Source organism: Chanos chanos, chromosome 7 (genome assembly GCF_902362185.1).
Source record: "Chanos chanos chromosome 7, fChaCha1.1, whole genome shotgun sequence".
NCBI lineage: Eukaryota > Metazoa > Chordata > Actinopteri > Gonorynchiformes > Chanidae > Chanos > Chanos chanos.
Genome location: NC_044501.1, coordinates 46,204,544 through 46,226,509, shown reverse-complemented (window position 1 = coordinate 46,226,509; position 21,966 = coordinate 46,204,544). Strand labels below are relative to the sequence as shown.

General features: G+C 42.6%; 1 protein-coding gene across 1 annotated transcript; it reads left to right on the top strand.

Annotated features, from left to right (window-relative positions):
* The first annotated feature begins 11,996 nt into the window (after window positions 1-11,996).
* Window positions 11,997-15,635, top strand: LOC115816502 (splicing factor, arginine/serine-rich 19). The gene is made up of 5 exons (XM_030779455.1): window positions 11,997-12,001; window positions 12,155-13,072; window positions 13,310-14,139; window positions 14,584-14,787; window positions 15,256-15,635. Exons 1-5 carry the CDS (start codon window positions 11,997-11,999, stop codon window positions 15,501-15,503), a joined length of 2,205 nt encoding a protein of 734 aa, XP_030635315.1. The 3' UTR covers window positions 15,504-15,635.
* Window positions 15,636-21,966: the final 6,331 nt, after the last annotated feature.

Here is a 21,966-nt window from a genome sequence, read left to right as displayed (position 1 = left end):
ATGCATTGCAATATTTGCAATATTAGTATGTGAAACGTAGCTTTGCTAATCCTTCAGAAGGGAAAGGAGGGGAAAAGAGGAGTTAGAAATGTCTTTAGTCTTTACCTTTAGTCGGGTAAAGGTGAAGTCTTTACCTTTCGACAGTCTTTACCTTTAGTTGGGTAAAGGTGAAGTCTTTACCTTTCGACAGTCTTTACCTTTGGTCGGGTAAACCCAAATGACATTCAGCTGAGTTTACACAGATTCTGTTGTCTGATGCATTGTTCTAATGTCGCCCCTGTAAAGAATGTAGCCGTTAGAGAACAGTCATAATATGTGTAGTTACTGACTGATTGATGTATGTATGTATGTCATGATTGATTTATGACTGATGTATGTATGTAAGTATGTATGTAAGTATGTATGCATTTATTTATTTATTTATTTGATACTTTGTTTGTTTGTGCATTCCTTCATTCATTTATTTATTTTATTTGTTTATTTGTTTTTTTTATGCGTCAGAAGTGCTAATGATAAGCAGTCGGGGGGGTCCATACTTTTTTGGCTCTAACTAAAGAACGACGCAGAACTCTAAATCTTGTTGAGTTGGTATTGTTTGTGACAAAACACGTTGCGTAAACTGATTTCTTTTTTCAGCTGAGTAAAAGCACATACGCCTAGGGCTGTGGGAGGTTTTGAACCGTGGAGAGAGGGCTTGACATGTCACCCTGACCATCAACGTGACCTTTGGCCTTTCCTAATCTCTAAGGGTTTTTAAAGTACACAACGCTGGTGTGCAGCGCCGGTATTTTGCATTTCCTGTTTCCCCCCTTATTTATTTTAAGACAGAGGACAAACAAGTTTGAAATACCATTCCACGTTCAGTTCAACTGCCAAATTTAATTTCCATTCATATTTTTCATAAAATCCATAAAATATTTAGAGATACAGACTATTCCAAACAGGTACATCAAGTCTTTTGGTTAAGGAACACTTTCTTTTCATTGAGATTGTAAAAAAAAAAAAAATCTAATTCACCTCTCACAAGACTAGCTAACATACTATTACTATCAGTGCCCAGATATGTGGAACATTTGAAGAAAGGGAATTTTGAACGCAAGTTTTTTAATCTACTCGCAAATTTAAATGTAGATTACGTTTGTTTGTTTGTTTGTTTTTAATTCCATTATGCGCTCCCTTCTTTGTTTTGTTTTGTTTTGAGCCAGTTTGAATGAGAGCCCACCGGTACAAAAGCCCGTATTATCATTAAGGGTTCTCAGCTGCTATTAAGAAGTCGTTGAAATCCTAAATTGACCGCCTAAATTGACTTGAATAGCTATCCGTCAGCTGCTCGGGCAGGTGTACCGCATTACATTCTGAAACAGGTTACACTGCAGTGCCATGCGCACCGTGCATGGCACACGCGCTACCTCTGCGTGCACACAGTTCCTTCTACCTTTCTGGAAATTTCAAAACCTGTTATGACATACAAGGAAATGACGCTGATAAACACTCGCTGTAATTACATGCGTATGATCCATATTATGCATAGCATGCGTATTTCGCGTAACCGATGGGTAAACAATGGTTATACAATAACGGTTTTTTAAATCATCAATATAAAGATTTTATAAGCGTTTGATTGATTCGCGAAGTCAAATTTCAGTAATTTCATTACTTCTACAGTCACAAAAGTCTGATGTGTGTTTCAGAGCCATGGAGATAAGGAGTTAGTCTGAACGGGAGGGTTTTGCCTCTTTAGGTTGGAAAACGAATGGGCAGAAGGACGGTTTAAAACGTGTAGTAAACTTATTTTAATACATTTATTCAGTGTCTCTAAGACATTAAACAGTGCCGAACTGTTGTAATGAACAAACAACATCTGGAGTGCACTGCACTGTTGAAATTGATCTACCGGTATTGAACTCTATTCAGGTAAATCAGTACTGCCAACTAATGGACTATTTGAGTACTGCAGGTACTATTGCGGTCTGAAAAAAACCCTCAAATTCCGTGTAAAATAACATCAGTTTAAATGTGAAATAAATAGAATTCGGTTAGGATGTTACAAGTAACCACAGACCAAAGTGACATATTGAATAACCACCCTCTGCACCTTCTGGCTATTATTCAGAATTAAAGTTTACCAGTTAATCCAACAGCCTTGTCACTACTTCGGTACTTCGTAGCATAAATGTAAAGAACGGGAGTTTTTTTTTTTTTTAATGAGAACACATAGTTGAACGTAGAACGTAACTTCACTGAACGAGTCCCGTTTACCTGTGGTCTTGCATATCAGTGAGAATTTGTCTGTGAACACCCATGTTTGACCAAATGCCTCACAATAGACCAACACCTTCATGGGCATGGGCAGTAATGCGGATCAAACTGGACGCGCATCTTCGTCATGAGTGTCTTTTCTCAATATTGAACTATAGAGCACTGGGACCTTAGCATGCTAACAGAAAAAAGGAGAAACACTGCCATCTGGTGGTACATCGCACACAACAAAACAAACAGAAACTCGACGCCAAGTTTGTCGGCACTATGTAGGTTAACGGTCACTCAGTGAAAAAAAAAACAGATTTTGAGCTACTTGAAAAGATTGACCTTCCGAAAAAATATGTAATGGCATCAAACCTAGAAATCGATTGTTTTCTGTACAAAAGTTATATAAGCTGTCTGAATACTTGTCCTAATTACCCCCCCCCCCCCACACACACACACACATACACACACATTTACAAGTACTCCTTGTACGTGCATTGAATATCAAGTGTTTACACAGATCGGTGTGTCAGAAAACACGGGTACAAATTAGTCACCGTGAGGCTCCCCTGCTGCTTTCAGAGTATCACCCGCAGGAGGAGTCGCCATTTATAGAGACGTTGTCCTCAAAAGGTTCTCTGAATGACGAGAATCAATTATACTAATGTCCCAGCTGTGTTTGAACCCCCTGTCTTAACCTCAGTTGGCACGTACTGAATATTATAAAGTGCGAGAACCACAATGTCACAGTTAACTCTATTTATCGATCTATCAATCTATGTGTCTGTCTGTCTGTTTCTCTGTTGCACGGTCTATTGAATTGTCTGTCGTTATGTTTATTTATTAAGTTATTTTAAATTGACCTTGTATATTTTATTATTATACTTATGTTTAACCAAAAACACTGATAACAAGACAGATAATCTGTCATGGCAGACAGCAATACAAAAGACACAATCAAAATAAAATAAATATCTTTGCGGTATAATATTATAACATGTTGTATTACATTATATTGCATATATATGTTACATTGCGTCATATTTGGACACGCCCTTCATGAAGCTGAGCACGGGGCGCTGTGATGACGTCTTGTGAGCATTCCTAGTCGTGGAACGCCTATTCTAGGATCATGCACCAGGACTGGTTGTCTGTTAGTGCAATGTCAGCTGGAACGGAGCCATCGTTTAAATTCTAAGAGTAACCAAAATGTCAATGACGTAAAGAACTTCAGTTCACAAAAACAATCTATTGACGTTTTGTCGGCGTGCCTCGATCTGTAAAGAAGCCAGCAGCAGGGTCGCCTTGTTAGCCATATTCTGTGTGCATGGAGGAACAAGAGGACGCAGGAATGACTACCCTGGATCGGTCCGCCACGGGTAAAGCGGTTGCTTTGGCCCGCTTACTACATCGTGATTGCAATCGCTTACTAGAGCTATACGTGAGTCAGCTGCACTGAAAAACAAACGTTTTTATTGCATCATGTATGGAAATGGGAAGTTGTAAATTTATCATAGGAATTCCGGCATGTCGCTTGGAATGTAGACGGCGACACCGTTATCCAGTGCGACACCGATACTTGACGGATGTTTATATCACGCGTCTGTTTATTTCCCGTGTCTGCCATTTATCAAAAGAAGATATTGGTGTAATAATTGGTGGTTTTTTTTGTTATTATTGAATAAATAACCTATTGTAAGTCAGGCTTTTTTTTGCACTAGTGTGTGAATATGTGGATCATAAATTCACCCTTTTTTGTGTACCGTGCGCACTAATGCATCCATCCAGAATGATTCGATTATTTTTGAGCCACCATCCATCTGTGTCCAATCTTGTCCACTCAGGCATAATCTGGGGGGAAATTAAGGTTCCTGTTAAGTGAAATGGGTGCAGAGGGTCCTGTCTGGAGTATTGACAGACTGAAAATTCAGTGGCAAAAATGAATAATACCTGCTGTGTAGATATGACTCACAAATATCCGTGGCACATGTTTGACTAAAGACCTGTACCGCAGTGATTTCTTGTATTCATGTGGTCAAAAAGATTTTGCTTGTCTTACGTCCTTTCTTGAGAGAGTAGAGGGTTAAACGAGAATATGAATGTGGTTTTTGACTGTGTAAATGATAAATGAGTTTTGTCAGGGAAATGTCCTCTTTTTTTTTTTTTCTTCCCCCTCTGAACCCCTACCCCACCCAGCCTCCGCTTTCAACTGTAATTAATTCTCTCTCCTTCAGAAAGAGCGAGAGAGCTTCCTGACAGACCACACCCCCGAGGGAGGGCGTCTGGTCACCCTCTCTGTGTGTCTGGAAGAGCTGAGCACGGCCGAACAGGTGGGGCATCACTGTTCAGCCCTGCGCAGGTGTCTGGAGCTACTGGAGTGTCTGATGGAGCAGGAGGTGGAGGAGACGGGCGATGAGGAGGGAGAATACGCCACGATGAGGCGGGCGGTGAAGGACAGGCTGGGTCACCTGCTTTACAGCACCAGAGCCATCCTGGAGGACGGGGAGGGCGCCTGCCTGCCGAACCCGGACCCTGACTGCAGCAAGGTACTGGACAGGAGAACCGCACTGCCCCTTCGAAACTCACATGTTGACAATTCATGAACCAGAGCCGCTGTGCACTTTGAAGAATAAATATGAATATATTAAAGTAAAAAAAAAAAAAGAAGAAAGAAAGAAAGAAAAGTGGACCTTCACACACATCAAATATGAAATTGTTGTCTTGGTTAGGTATTTGGACAGAATTAGGATGACAACATATAGTTATTTTTTATTACCGTGTATGAGTGTTATGAAGAATTGGTCAGTGATGTAAATGAATGCGTTCATTTTTTAACTCTGCAAGTTTTCAGTTGAGTTGTCTTATTTGCTTTGTATTTCATAACTCATATTTTGATACTTAGAGTGATCTGATCTCTCGGCTAATTCAGTTGTTCTGGTGTAGCATTTATGCATCATTTATGTTTTTATTTCTGCTTTTTTGGTCACTGTTTGGTTTAAAAAAAAGAAACAAACAAAAAAACCCCAAACAATACAGTCCCTCCATTATAAAGTGTAAATCCTCGTGCTACGTGTTAGCAGGGTGTTCCTGTAAATGACGTCCATAATCAGTTCAGATCTTTTCGCAGACAGCTTAAATAGTTTTGTTGGTGTGGGTCAATCCCTCCGCCATGCCGGTAACAGTCCCCTGTTCCAGTAAGTCCTTTAAATCCCCATCCAAATGAACTTTATACCACGTGGACACCCAAATGATCCTCTGTTTGAGTGACACAATGACAGATAGCTCACCAGAGCGATTCACTTTAAATAATGTGGATCCATACAGAAAGGGCAGGTTGGCATTGATTCAAGGAGACACTTGGTCGTGGTGGCTGATTTATGTGATGCACTTATCTGCTCTGTTTTAATGTTGTGGATATTGATTTACTAGAAGGCCATTTAACACCATCATTTAGCACCCGGAAACATTGAAACTGCTTGTGTCTCACCCAGCTAGACAAAAAGAACCCAGCTTTGTGTAACCCTGTCAAAACTGAGACAAATGTATTTGTGGTAATTTGTTTTGTCTGTTTTTATTTATTTATTTATTTTGTTTTTATTTTCTCTCACAGGGAACAGATGAAGTTGAAGGTAGTTTTGGAGCAAAACTCTGGACCTATAAGGTCCTGTTGGAGCTGATCCACTGGACCGAATCTGCCTCGCGGACCCTTCACACGTATCACTCCGAAAAACAGGAACAGCAAGAACTGTAGAAATGTCATAGAAACGCTTAAGCGGCTCTTCACACTGCCTGTTTCTGGCTTAGTTTAGGATCAGGGACTGTCTAAATTTGTGACGTTACGTGCTGCGTTTTAGAACCCCCTTACATAGCCTGCACCGAAGCCACTCTCATCTGGGCTCTTCCTTTTTGGGGGGGATAGGTTAAGAATTCCACTCTGATGTCGCAAAATGTTGATATTAGACGAAACACAGGCTGGCGGGAGACTGGAGACTGTTTAGCTCTGATTTTGAAAATAGCCAGAAAATTCCAGTGTGAACAGCCCCTCTGTGTTCTTAGATGTCTGAGGAAGACACATAGTGAATTCCAGGTTGGTAATTCTGTCCGCAAACGTTTCGTGCTCCTGCTGCTAGATGTCCTACTGTAGTGCTTCACTGACTCAATGGCTAAGCATCTTTTGTGAAATTTCTCACTTTTGTTTTAAGCTTGTCTTGGGAGCCAGTGAACAACGTGCACTTTTTGCCGATGTGAACATTCTCTGGCCAGCCACTAACACTTGAGAACACATAACACACGACGGACATGACTGCATGACCAAAAAAAAAAAGAGAAAAACCGAACTAAAACCGAAAGTTTATGAGTATTGTTGGGCTAACGCCGTGAAATATAATCAATATAACTGCCCTCAGCCTTTGTACCTATTTAAACTCCAGCAGTGTTTTGAAGTTTACAGAGTTTAAGCTGTGTTTTATCATGCAGGGGGACCTGAAAAGCTCGTATTTGCCGACTTAAGTAGAGTTTGAAAGCTCACAGCGTGTTTTGGCTTGGAGCCAGCTTGCCGTGTTTATATCCTGCTGAGTTTTGACCGAATATTTATGCTGCAACATAGAACGAAAGTTACTGTGTGGTTTGAAAAAAAAAGGTTGGGGAGGTTGGGGGGGTTGGGGGGGGTACCCATGCAACACGAAAGCGTAAAGACCTTATATACCAAACCACAACTAAGGTTCTGGTGTGCTCTAGCTGCATATGTAGCAAGCTACCATGGCAACTGTGACAAATGAAAGTATGTCAACGAGTATGACAGACTTTGCTGTGCGCCAGCATGGTTCTGCTCTGTGTGATACTACGAGCGATGAATGAAACCAAAAAAGAAGTGTGTCTTCTGCCACTGTCTTAAGTTTGAAATAACAAAAAGAATGTTTTTTTGTTGTTGTTGTTGTTTTTGATGTTTGTTTGTTTTTTTTATCCCTTCATGAACTTTATCCGAACGAACATCTTTCACTGTGATCATTGGTAACCAGCGAATCTACTGACTGAGACATGAAGAAATTTATGAATGAAATGCTGTGAAAAAAACAAAAACAAAAAACAAATATACTGACTGAATCTTGCACTGTCACTTGTCACTGTGTTGTTGTGAGTGGGTTACAGGTCTGCAGGCAGTCCCAAACTGCATATTCCATCATCGACACAGAATCACACAGAATGCGACACACACAACTTAACCAGTAAATACACGAACACACACCAGACTAGATAAGTCTGGTGCATTGTGAACGTGGGCGACGGGAGCATCTTTAGTGTCTAGGTTTGGGATCTGAGATCTTTATTTTATGGTCATATTATGGTTACGTTTCATATGTTTATAATAATGATTGATGTGATAGGATTGCTATGATTTGCATTTGAGAATTAAATAAAGGTATTGTAACTTTAACTGGCTGTTGTTAATGCCGTTCCAACAGACTTGTCATTACCTCTTTGAGGGAAATATTTATTGAAACATCAAGATCAAATCAAAGGTCTAATTATACGTCGGATAATGCAGTGGTATTGCATAACTCAAAATCATGAAATAATAACATACTGCATGATGTACTGCGTGTGCTTCAAGTACAGCGGGCGACAGTCATAGTCACTACATTGTATTGCCCACGGACGACGTGTTTATTTTAATTTTTGCACATTTTGCTGTTTTTAACTCCTCGTTTTTTTTTTACCAGAACTAGACCCTATCAAAGCTACGCATGCGCAGTGGTGCTTGTACCGGAGCGCTAGGTACTGCTGTAGCAGCGCTAATGGCGGAAAACGTACGGTCTCCTTTCGACTACCGGGAGCCCCCAACCCTCGACAGCGATGGAGATGGGAGTAAACCTCCGCCACCCCGGGGGTCAGCGATAACCACAATTTTATTTTGTCATCACTAGACCTTATTGTTTACTTTTGTAAGGGTTCTCTGTAAACATTAGCCAGCCAGCCTTAGCCTGCCATGCTAACTCTCTTAGCGGGTTTGTTTTCTCGTGCTGCTGCGCGTGCATAAACCCAACTGAGGTTAGCATCGCTAGTTAGCGTTATAAAAACAGGAGGAAAATCAGTGAACGCTTTGTTTCATTTTATCAACTGTGTTCCCCACTCTTTTAAGTCAGTGGGATCCTAGTGAATTGGTAGCTTGTTATCGATAAGCAAAGCATCCAGTGACATAATTAGGATGGATAAATTGCTAGCCCTCTGAGCTATGCTAACTATCACTGTGTTTATTTAAGGAGCCAGTCCAGCTAGTTGGCTAGCCGATGGTTAGTTCAAACATGTTCAGTCAGGGAGAAACCCAGCTTCATTTAAGTGTGCATTCATCCGTTTAATCGTTTGTCAAACGTTTGTCAAATGTGTTTGATAGCTTCACCCTTTCTCTTGCCTGTTTATCTAAGGCTGACTGACTATCGGCTTGCATACGAGTTATTTTGACATTGCTTCCAGTGTAATTGTTGAGCTACTTCGCTATGAATGAATAGTGACAAATGTATTATGGGTTTTAAATGAACATATAAGAATTTCGTCTGTAATAATTATATGACGACTTTTGGGCCGTAGTCTGTTCAGTACGTTGTTATACTGTCAAGAATAGTGATAATAATTCCAAAAAGAATGCGTCAGAAAGTTGATCCGGACGATATGTATGATTTTTGATTATTGATGTGTGTGTGTGTGTGTTGCAGGCGGGTGTGTGGGAGGAAGAGAAAAGGTACTCCGGTGAAGGTGTGTGACCGTGCATATGTCACTGAAGATGAGGAAGAAAGTCTTTCAGAACATAGTTACAGCCCGGGTGAGAGAAGGCCAATGCATCTCCATTTCTATAATACTGCATTCAAACGTTACCACTGACTCTTTCTGAAATAAATTAGACTGAAAGTGTGTAATATTAATATTACTTTATTGTACATTATTTTGTTAACCATTGTATGGTGCAAATTGTATTTTACTGTTTTTTTTATTCATTGATTTTCTTACTTTTAAGTTTTCTAAGATCGCAACACATAATAAATTTAACAGTATGATTGTGTTAGTTAAAGGAATTTATTTAATACACGTAATAGCGAAATCAGAGGGCCTCGTCACAATAAAGTTTTTACTTTGTGGCCCCGCCCCCCAATTGTAAATGGCTTTATGTTGCAGTATACGTCCGCCTGTGTATATTAACCACTCCTTCCATCACCTAGGCGATGGCCAGTATCCTGAAGGGGCAGAGGACCGGTTGCCCCCGCCAGGGAGCCCATACTACCTCACCGACCCCTCCCAGCTCTGGTACGAACTGACACAGCCCACTGACAGAGGGAAACAGTGCAGCTTGGCTGTGCTCATCTCATTCACACTGCATGTTAGAGTTCATCATATACAGCTCCATTGCATGGCAGACTTGCACATCACCTTTATTTCTCTGCGAGGCCAAGCGACAGGATGAGTACCCTTGGTCTGACTGTCTTAGTGTGTGCAGTAGTCAGATGTTGTGACTGATTGGTGATGGGCCTACAGGTTGTGCGGTACAGTAGACTGTAAAATGATCCCAGGTGTGGTAACGTGTCTGGACACATTTGGCTTTGGAGTTAAGCAGTTAAAATTCATCCAGCTGGGTTTTATATTCTGTATATAGAGACACATGCGTCAGGGGTGAAACGATTCATCGTGGCACGATACATCACGGTGCAAAAATGTGATGGAACACAGCATATAAGTTGGTCGGTTTTGGTCGTCAGCTGCAATTATATTTTTTTATTGTTATCATCACTAAACGTACATTTTTATTTCAAATCTTTAAACATACAAACACCAAATAGAACAAACGCTGCATTGGAGGTAGTCACCTGTAGCGTTATTTGTGTTACCAGTGCACAAAGTCACACGTCATGTTTCCTGTCGAGGCCTCACACTTTACATGTTTCAGTCGTAGACGGAGAGTCGAGGTTTCAGTAGCAGACTAGCAGCGTCAGCGTGAAATGTAATGGGTGTGGCTGGAGCTGAGATTGAAATCAAAGATGCACCATCCACCTTTAAATCAGAAGTGTGGCAACATTTGCGATCATTCAGCAGGAGAATGGCGACAAATTAACTGACAAAACAAATATGGTATGCAAACACTGCAGAAAAACCAGCAGCTACACCGGGCCTACTGCTAATACCACAAATATGATGCAGCTCCTACAACATCACCACAATGAAAAACTCTGGTCAGGAGATGTGAGAAAGAAAGTGCTTAAAGGCCAAACTTCTCTTGAAAAAAGTTTTGCATCCACCAAGGCCTCATACATGTGCATGAGCACAAAATATCTCCAGATCCAGATCCATGATCCATCCAGAGTGTTTTTTGCTAAAGAATAGGAGACCATGCTCAGTAGTCGACAACTAAAGATTTCACCTACTACTGAAGACACTAGAGCCCAGATACAACATCGCGTCATGCTCGTGCTTCAGTCAGTCTGTAGTACCAGCCCTGTACAACGAAGCACAAACCAAAGTGAGAGAAATTCTTAAGAGTGCGGAGAGTGTGGTGATGAGGACAGATGGGTGGACGTCCAGGGCTGTTCAGAGCTACGTTACAGTAACGCCGCATGTTATCCGTACATTATCGGCACTGAAAAGTTTTGTGCTCCAGACTCGTCCGCTTTTTGAGACGCACACAGGAACAAACATGGCTGGACGTTTTAAAATCGTCTGTTTTGGAGTGAGAACTTGAAAGACCAAACTCACAGTATCGCTGTCGTTACCAACAACGCACGCAACATGGAAGCCATATTTTTTATGTTTGAAGACTATTTTTGTCTAGCATTCAAAGAATTCCTCCTTGGGTCAAGCTGTTATCCCTTTTGGTTTAATGGTACAAAAAGACAACAATAGTTCAGCACTACTAATGCATCAAACATAAATCCATTGTTTTCATTCCAGTGTCAGTTCAAATGATTTTCTTAACAATATCGTGGAAGAACCGTAAACATTATATCGCGAAATGGATCGAACCGTGAGTTGAGTGTATCGTTACATCCCTAACATGCATACATGAAAGGGAATATAGGGATGTGTGGGTGGATGGATAGGATTAGGATTTTGTGTGTTTTTCTTTCACTCTTGTTTTTTTTTTTGGTGTAAGCGTGCTTACTTAGCATGTGCATATACATGTTAACTGTTTGTGTGTGTGTGTGTGTGTGTGTGTTACACAGTGTGCCAGAACTTGGTGAAGAAGGGGCTGGGGGAGTTCGGGGACCAGTTCTCTTCCACCCACCCCCCAACTGTAGGATCAGAGAAGTGCATTGTGGGAGCCAAGTGCGGCTTGTCGTCATAGCAATCCGAGACATTGCCAAAGGAGAGGAGATCACAGTGGACTACAGTTTGACAGACTGGGGTGACAACACCATGGTAACAAAACAACATCAGTGTCACATGTACCTCTGCCTGTATAGCACAGTTAATGTACAGATTTGCTGCCACCTTGATCATGACTAATTGTGAAACAATTACACACATGCATTCATTAAGGTTTTCAAGTGAAATGCCCAAAAGCCAATGTCAATGGCTTTGTCTGATCTTTGTGGTGTTTGTCATTCAGAGTTTCCATAGTTCAGTGTCACCCAGGGGATTTGAATGCAGCTTCAACCCAGACAACAACATTAAGAAAGTAAGCCAGCTCAAATATAAATACCGACTTCAGTTAAAAGAAGTTGTCTCGTGTGGTCCAAGCATCTTTCAGTATCCAGGTATCTTCTAACATGTAGTAGTGATTGTACCTCTGATATCTGAATCTCTCTCTGTCCTCACAGGAAGAAGAGTCAGGCGCCCTCCCCCTCTCTCTCACCGTTTCAGACTACCTCACTCCTTCATGGTCTCTCTCTCCTTCTTCTTCTCCTCTCTCTCACTCCGAGGCCAGCGACTCCGACCGGGAGGAGGACGAGGAAGAGGAGGATGACGACGATGATGACGAAGATGAAGAGGACATGGAGGAGCTAAGGGGCCGCATGATGCGTCGACGCAAAAAACGAAAGACTGCGACCTCGACCTCGAAGAAAAAGGCCGCCGCCCCCAGGGCCCAGCCCCGCCCCTTGTCTTTCTCACGCCCCACCCCTTCCACGCCTCCTCCCTGCCCCAGCTTCCAGGCCCCCCTGGCCCCGCCCACCACAAACATAAACAACAACATAAACATAAACATTGGCCGCGGGCCCGGCAGCTCGGGGAGCAGGCGACAGCACTGCCCCTACTGCGGCCGGCATTTCCGCTCTTTGGCCCGGCACCTGGAAAAACACCACGACCAGCAGCCGGAAGTCCGAGCCGCGATGGAACTGGCTCAGCTCCACACTCATTCCTCCCACCCTTCGGCAGTTCCCGCCGCGACCTCGCACAAACTCTCTTTCTCCTCCCCCCAGCCCTCCTCTTCGACCGCCTCCTCCTCCTCTGTGCCATCGTTGTTTTCCCGAGAGAAGGACTCTCAGAACGGCGCCAGCGGCTCGGGCGTTTCTTTCTCCCTCTCTCTCTCCCCGCCTGTGGCTGCCTCCTCCAAAAAGAGCCCTGCCTCCCTCTCCTCCCCTTCCCGAAAGAGTACGGCCACGCCCACCCCTCCTGTGAAGAGCTCCCCGGTCACCCCCCCCAACCCTCCGGCCAGGAGGGGGCGCAGGCCGAAGAAAGAAAAGGTGGAACAGCAGAAGAAGCAAGAGGAGATGGAGAGAGCAAAGGAGGAGGCCCCTCCCACACCAGGCAGAGAGGAAGAGGAAGAGGAGGAGGAGGAAGAGCTAGAGATGAGCGAAGTCCGAGAGGAAGAAAGCCCAGAGGAGAAAAACGGAGAGATGACAAGGTACAGATTACAGTGGAGTGTAAGGAAATAGATAAGATGTAGTTTAATGCTTTTGTTTGGGTTGCCTGTCATTCTCACCTCCGTTCCAAATTATAGCAGGATTTGAGTGCACACTTAAAACAGAAATCAACTGGTTATTCAGTGCTGATTGGGTTCTCTCTCTCTCTCTCTCTCTCTTTCCCCCTCCCTCTCTGTGTCTCTTTCTCTCCCTCTCTCTCTCTCTCTCTCTCTCTCTAGTTCCCACAGACCTCACATGCCTCCTCTCCTCTCCTCCCTCTCCACGCTGGTTCTCTACCTCCGCCGGCAGCAACATTCCTCATTCCTCTCCCTCTCTCGGACGCCCAACTCTGCGGAGGCCTGGCGTCTGCTGTGCCACTCCAGCCTGGCTCTCCTCATCCTCTATAACCGGCACCGCGAGTGCGAGGTGGCCAAACTCACCGTTCAGGACTACCAAAACCGCGTCACGCCTTCCGCCCCCAACGCCGCCTCCCCGAACCCCGCCGGGGGCGCCCTCCCCGCTCTCTCCCCTCTCGAATCCTGTTTGTCGCCCTTCGAACGCCACGTGCTGTGCCACCTGCCCCGCGTGGGCGTCCTGGGCAAACGCGGGCGCGTCCAGCCCCTCATCCTGCCCCCCCACGCCGAGGCCTGTCTGGACCTGCTCCTGCGGACGTGCTCGGACGTCGGCGTCGACCCCGAGAGCCCGTACGTCTTCTCCCGGCCGTACCACTCCCCCGCCACCCCGCTGAGGGGCACCGACCTGCTCCGGGGGCTGGCCCGCTCCAGCGGCGCCAAGAACCCGGCGGCCCTGACGGCGCCGCGGGCCCGCAGGCAGGTGGCCATCCTCACCCAGCTCCTGCTCCTGGAGGAGGGCGAGAGGCAGCAGGGCGCGGCGGCCAAGCGGCTGGAGGACTTCCTGCAGAGCGAGTACCACGTGACGCAGAGCTGCGCCCGCATCGGGCAGGACCCGGCGCTGATGGGCCGGGTGGGGCGGGTGGTGCTGTACGGAGAGAGAGACGGAGTTCTTTTCCGCGGGATGAGCCTGCAGCACATCTGCCTGGAGCTGGACGGTGAGAAAAGACAAACGTGTTTCTTGGGGTGGGGGGGTGGGGGTGTTTGTTGTTTGTTTTTGTTTTGGTTTTGGTTTTGTTTTTTTGTTGTTTTTTTACGTGTGAAAGACAGGAAGGGTTTTTGTCAAGCTGAGCTGTGTTGATATGTTCTCTATGCTATAAGCTGTGTTGATATGTCGTTATGCTGTAAGCCTGTTACCATGGATTTAAGCGTCGTGGATACGGGTGCCAGTATCGGCTGTTTACTCTAGTTCTGTCCAGGCACGTTTGCTCCAGCTGCAGACTTTTAATACGCGTCTGTGAGAGAGAAGAGGGAATTGAATGAAAACTCCGGGCGTGTGGAAACTGAAGCTGGAATACCTGTCGTATCCATCAGTTACTCCTGTGTAAGCAGCAGCTCTTATGTAAAACGGTTTTTTTTCCCCCTCTGAATGTGTGTGTCAGTGATGTCCGGGAACTCTGCGGACTCCTTCTCGGACGACTCGGAGGCGGAAGGGGAGAAGAGTAAAGAGAGGGCGGAGGTGGGAAAGAAAGGAGCGGGGAACGGGAAAGGGCCTCGGCCGAAAAAGGAGAGCAGCCCCCACCCCATGTCAGTCACCCCCTCCCCCTCCGGACCCCACAAGAAAAGAAACTCACAGCCCAAATCAGGTAGCGTCACTGAACGCACCCACACACTCTGACGCATGCACGCGCGTGTCTGTGTGAGTGTGTGTGTGTGTGTGTGAGTGTGGGTGAGTGTGTTTGAGAGTGTGTGTATGTGTGTGTGTGTGTGTGTGTGTGTGTATGTATGTGAGTGAGTGTGTGTGAGAGAGAGAGAAAGAAAAGTGACTATATGCTCACATGGTTGTGTTTATGTATGTTTGTGTTTAAGTCAATATACAGAGATGTTAATTGCTGATGTGTAAATATACTCATGACTTATTTGATTTCCCAGTGGAATATATGAAGAATGAACTTATTCCTTTATTAATTACCTTTTAAGAAAGTAGTGCTTTTGTCTGTGGAAGTGATTGTATGTGTGCGTGTGCGTGTGCGTGTGCGTGCGTGCGTGTGCGTGTGTGTGTCTGTGTGTGTCAGCTCCCCTTTATCATCTCTCACCTGTCTCTGCTCTCCCAGGTAAACGCGGCGTGCTGAAGCGGCCGTGGTCGGAGGCGGAGCGCGTTGCCGTGGAAACACACCTGAAGCGGAACATCATGGAGCTGCGGGTGCCGGCGAAGGCCGACTGCGAACGCTGCCTACAGCACTGCCCCCTGCTGGTTACCAACCAGCGCGACTGGAGGGCCATCAAGTTCTACTGCCACAACCGTATACAGCTACTGAAGAAACAAGGTCGCAGGGAGGGCAACGTCGCCACTGTCTGCTAACACAACAACAACAACAACAACAACAAAATCCACATGTCCTGCACACACACTCACACATGCCTGTTCCAGACACGATAGTGGAAGGACGAGGCTTTAGCTCTCCCTGCAGAGTGGGAACTTTACACATAAACACACACACACAGTGACATGGGAGACGCCCTGATGAACTAAAGGCCACACACACACACACACAAACACACACTTGTACACATACCTCTCTGTATAGACTGTTTATCAGACGAGAACCAAACACTCTCCCTACTTCTCTGAGCGTTCGATGGGGGAAAAACACAAGCCCTTTCCTGACAGCGTATGACATTCCCTTGGAGTGATTTGAAGCGTGTCTGTAGATATTGAACAGAGTAACCACGTGTGTGTGTGTGTGTGTGTGTGTCTGTGTGTGAGCGAGAGAACATTTAACATCCACACCTTATTCCGAGGCACGGGGACATGTCCTGGACGTGGGGGTCACACGGTTTTCGGAGCTGATGTAAGAGACTTAAATATTTCTCCCTCTGATATATATATTTTTTTTATATATAATAAGCTCAGAACACCATTTCTTGTCCAGTGTTGTGTTACTTGTAGAACTTGTGTGTGGTTGGTTTATGATGATGAACTGATGTGTTCCATTTTTGACACCCCCCCCCCTCCCCCCATGATTATTGACTCTACAAGAAGTGTTTTTTTTATTTTTTGTTTGTTTTTTGTATTGTGGACCACAAAGTCCCTCTGACTGGTTTTAAGTGATTCTTACCTCTCTGTTCTACTGCTCTACAACCCAAATTACACATCCATCTCCTGTACTTGAATTTCTTTCAACTCAGATAGTTGTATTTTTTGCTTTTTGGTTTTTTTTTGTTTTGTTTTGGGTTTTTTTCAAAGAAAGGAAAGAAGTTTTTTTTTTTGTTCACTATGAGATGTTCGGTGGTCTCTTTTGTCACAGTGTAAATTGATACCTACGATGAACTTAGACGTTTAGCGGTGGTTATAGACTGTCTTTCCGTTGTGCGAAGCTGTACATTTTGTAAATAGTCCTTCTATAAAAGTGCTACATTTTGAAGTCTTTTTGTTTTCTTAAATGGCATTGTAAAGCCCTATCGAATTTTAGAAAATGTTATCTAGAGAAAGAAACACAAGACACTGTATTGTCACGTTACACAAATAACACACAATTTTATTTGCATTTTTATTGTGTCTGTAGTTTGTCCCTTACTCCAACACAAAACTTCACTGGCCCATTTTTAATTTTTCAGTTCAGTAACTACAGCGACATTTATTAACTCATTACAGACAAACAGTTCATATCATAACCACAAGCATAGAAAATATTACATAAGCAGAAGATTTGCAAGAGCTTACGGCAGGAATTACGGTGGGATCGCCTGTGTGGAAAAAAATACGCAGGGCCGCTGCGATTAACCGATGTAATCGATTGACGTCCATGCTGAATGTGTGTCGATGTCGATATTTTAAGCCGATGCATCGGTTTTTGTAAAACATTTATTTGAATTAAGCTCTTTGATTTCTAAAATGCTTCAGTTTATTACAACAAATGTTTTGGGGTTTTTTTTTCAGTATATATCCAATTTTGCTGCTAGGGCTGCCACTACCGACTATTTTTCTCTTGATTAATCCGTCGACCGTTTTTATCGATTAGTCGTTTAATCTAAACGATCAGTTTTCCTCCCGAAAAAAAGCAATTTGACCGTTTTATGTAAGTTCATTTCATTTTGCATGTCATTGTATACTGCAATGTGAAACAAAACGTAAACAAGGGTTTACAAACCGTAGGGTTAAACTGCCAACTCCAATCAACTAATTGGTAAGACGGCTGACAGATTAATCGACAGAAAAAGTAGTTGTCAGTGGCAGCTATATAAATCCATGTAACACAAGCACAAAAACTCAAAACAACCGAAAAAACGAAACGAAACATAGCAACATCATTGAGTGAGTCAATGAAAGCTGTTTAAAGTCCGTTTGTTAGGATTAGAATTCTCAAGAGGACATCTGGTGATTGACTCCTTTTTTAAGACACTTAAAAAAAAAATGATTATAAAGTGGTCTCGTGTATGGTTAAAATACCACATCACAATGTAGTACCATTAGTATCACTCTGTGACTCAGATTTGATTTGATTGATTCATTTATTTCCTGTACTGGTCCTTAAGATATGTTTATGTTAGTGCTGCACTAACATCACTAACATCACTGATACACTCTTCACGGACCAGCTCTTCCTATGTTTATGTTAGTGCTGCACTAACATCACTGATACACTCTTCACTGACCAGCTCTTCCTATGTTTATGTTAGTGCTGCACTAACATCACTAACATCACTGATACACTCTTCACTGACTGGCTCCTGATTGGCTCAGTCAGCCGTAGTAATGAAGAGTTAAAATAGGGACATGCAGGACACGGAGCACTATGAGGAACAGATTGAGAATCTGTTAATTAATCTGTTTTCAATCCATCTTTTCCTTTATTCATCCCTTCCATAGCAGTCTTGCTCTAAATTCAAAGTTATGGAATAGAGACACATTCAAATCCTGATTCTGAATTTCACTGGTCACACTGGACTTCAGATTTAGATGCAGAATTCAGACTTCATAGGCAGCGTTCCCACGGGACGTAGAATGTGAATTTAATCGGGCGTGTCCCACAGGATGTAGAATTTGATTGACAGGGAGTGACTACTCCTTGCCAAAACAATTATGGAAGAAACAGTTAAATACCTTGAGAGATGTGATCTTTAAAATACTATTTTAAGGGGTTTCAGAGGTCACATCTGACACTTAAAGGTATTTAAATGTAATTATACTTTAAACATTGTTTAAGACACTCAGTACATAGTAGTGTATGTATGTACATACACACACACATATATGCATATATACATACATACATACATACATACATACACACACACACACACACACAAACATATATATATATTATATGTATATATATATGTGTGTGTGTGTGTGTGTGTGTGTATATAAAGATATATGTATGTGTGTGTGTGTATATACATACACACACACACACACACACACACACATATATTATATATGTATATATATATAAATGTATATATGTGTGTGTGTGTGTGTATATATATATATATGTGTGTGTGTGTGTGTGTGTGTGTGTGTATAAAGATATATGTATGTGTGTGTGTATATACACACAAACACACACACACACACATATATATATATATATACACATATATATATAATGTGTACAGTCTGTGACAGACAGTGGAAAACATATGGGGAACATCAGGCTGTCTGAACTGAGAGTCAAAGCCCTGAAGTCAAGTGTTAAATGCCAATGTTAAATGTGATAGTGTAACAAATAGTTTAACCCTTCTTTTCTAGTCGTTTCTTTTCCTAATTAAGACAGTTTGTTGTTACTCTTTATAGATGCACTTAGACAGAACCACTTGCACGACATGAGAAACTTCAGCTGAATTGGTCCCTTAATGTCACCGTCAAAGCCACTGTGACTAGGTTTCCTGTCCCACTCCCACCAGACACTGCAGTTATGACCCAGTTTATACCATCACGTCGTTGGCTTTCTCAATGGATTATAAAAACACACGTATAGAAGGTTTTTTGTTTGTTATTATTATTTTCCTTATTGATTTATTCCTAGTTTTTATGCAGCCTGTACCCCTTAAATTTATCTAATGGTAGCAACAGTTTACCCACTAGGTGGTGATATTATGCTTGGTTTCTGGGGGTTTACTCCAAATTCGAAGGATACCTTTATCACCTACACCTGGGTTAAACAGTGGGAAAACCGTTCCTTGGAATTTACTGAAGATGGTGAGAAGATGCCTGTTTCGTCCTGCATCATAAAAGTCTAGTCTACCTTCGTCGTGATTTAAAAACACTCCCAGGGTCTCTGGTCTTGAAGCCAAATCAAATGCAACAGGAGTGTTGGGATCAGTGTTGGTATGGAAACCCTTCCCTCTGTCAGAGCAGAGGAACCAAAATCCTTTTGAGGCGACAATGTCAGATCTCTCATGAGACTGATGATTAAATTCTTTGGCAACACCAATAAGCCAAGACTCTTTAACAGGGCTATTTGGGAGAGATAAAACCACCTCCCAGTATGCACAGCCCTGACTGAAGCCTTGGCTTCCCAGTGCACACAACTGGTAAGGAAAAGCCTGATCATTGTAGTTAATCTCTGCCTTATCTCTCAGTAAACGGTCTTTTGTGATCAGATCGGGATGAGCACTTCCTTGGTCCAGCGTGATGTCCACTGTGGAAACAAAAAATACACACCATCACATATTATATATATAATGTAACAAAATGTCACGTGCTCACAAAATGTAAGTAGCATCTTTCTCAGTGTATAGAGTGAATATACTGTATAACATCCAACTGAACAAAACTACAGTACTAGACTGAAGTGCTGTCTGTATGAACACAAGCTCATCAAAGTCTGTCTCACCTGCATGCTCTCTCAATGCTTCCATGTTCACACCCGTACCGTTCATATAAACTTTCACTAAGATGAAAGAAACAGGGCAAATCAGAAACTTTTTCATTACCTCGCAGAGATGAAGAGATTTTAGAATCTTGAAATCAGATGGCCAATATCTAACGCCGTTAAATGCTGTAAGTCAACATCTACACGTTAGCGCAGAAAAATGCACGACGTGAAACTGATGTCCCACTAGCAACTGCATCAGGTTTAAACACACAGAGCAACAAAATCTATGTACTTTCACTGCAATTTATCAAAAAAATTCAATCACAACAATATTTCCAATAAACAGCCATTATGGACCAATGATATATATATATATATATATGTGACATACCATTTATACTTTCCACTATATATGTATATACATACACATACTTACACACACACACACACACACACTCTATATATACTTGTATACAAGGCACCGTATATATCTTGTATATTGTTTGATTGCCTTGTATATTTGGAGATTTGGACGTTGATGAATTCTGAGCCTATAAATACTGTTTTTAGCTGTGAACTGAGGAACAGACTGTAGCATTTCTTAAAATCAGTCGAGTGCTCTGTATCAGGCATAAATTAAACTGAAGAACACTGATGCCTCACCTGAAGTCAGCGTGTTCTTGTCTGCTGCTTGAATGGGAAAGAGAAATGAGAAAGCATTTCAGTGAGCCATGAGAATACAGTACTTATTCATTTAAGCCACTGGCGTCTGTATAAAATGAACATTGGCTCATTTAACCAGAAAATATAATTGATTTTCACATATAAAGTGGGACGAGGTGGTATCATGATGACTTCTTCCCTTAAACAGATGGTAATGCAGCAATTCATTAATTAATTATGTGCATAATTTTATGTATGTATAAAAATGCATACAGTACTAAACGTGTGTGGTAACAGAACATCACTCATAGTACAGCATAATTCATGTTTCTGTTACAAGACTGAGCATCAGTAATAGATATTGCTGACATAACTGTAATTACTTTATGTAGTAGACTGAGAGGTTCAATACAATGTGTGAATACTGCTGTAATCATTCAGTGGTACAGACTCAGGGGTAAACCCCTTAATGATCACAGGTAAACCCCTGAAAAGTACATAATGTGTGAAAATGAAACTTAAGATCATTTATGTCTTACCTGAATCTGTTTGATCTTCATCTGAAAACAAAAATATTCAATAAGGAAAGAGACAAACCCTATTCATAAATTCATACAGACTACTGCTACAGAATTAGCACAGACCAGCAGGCCTACAAGACTGGACCAGTACTCATCTCTCCAGTAAAGGGTGTTAGTGAAGGTAGTGACTATGTCAAAATATCACAGTCCTGTACACAAATTGGAATGGTGAAAGAGTGACGAGCGTCTGACCTTTTTTGGCCGCTGTGTATCCTGAAACCCAAAAACAAAATCAAATTTTAAAACTGCATGCAAAAAAAAAAATTGAAGGATTTTGTTCAATTATTTATTGGTAGTTTTGTTACTCTAACACATGAAACGGTTCCCGCTCTATTAACAGAACAGTTTGGGAATTGTCTGGAGAGACTGACGTATGGAAACCTTCAGAGTTTTTAAAACGATGGGGACTGAGATATAAGATATCTGAGATGTGTTATGAATGTTTATGTTTTTACATACAACCAGTGGAGTCTCATCACCACCTCTGGCACACAGATCACATCTATCATCTGGAAGTCTAAGAAATCATCTTAAAAAGCAGATCTCACCTGCTCTCTTCTGTCTGTGATGGAGGTAGAAAATGAAGCCAACCATGCAAACAGACACTACGAACATCACAGCAAAAAGAGCTTTCCATGGATCTGGAAAAGATGAGGAGAAATGAGGAAAGGGATACACAAAAACAATAGTTCAGTGTGACACAACAAAACTACAGATGCAAACACAACCAAACCGTTTCTCCAACGGGTCCTTCAAATCC

Coding starts and splice junctions, on each gene's coding strand:
- LOC115816502 (XM_030779455.1), top strand. Junction 13,073..13,309: donor AAAAACGGAGAGATGACAAG/GTACAGATTACA, acceptor CTCTCTCTCTAG/TTCCCACAGACCTCACATGC. Junction 14,140..14,583: donor CATCTGCCTGGAGCTGGACG/GTGAGAAAAGAC, acceptor TGTGTGTGTCAG/TGATGTCCGGGAACTCTGCG.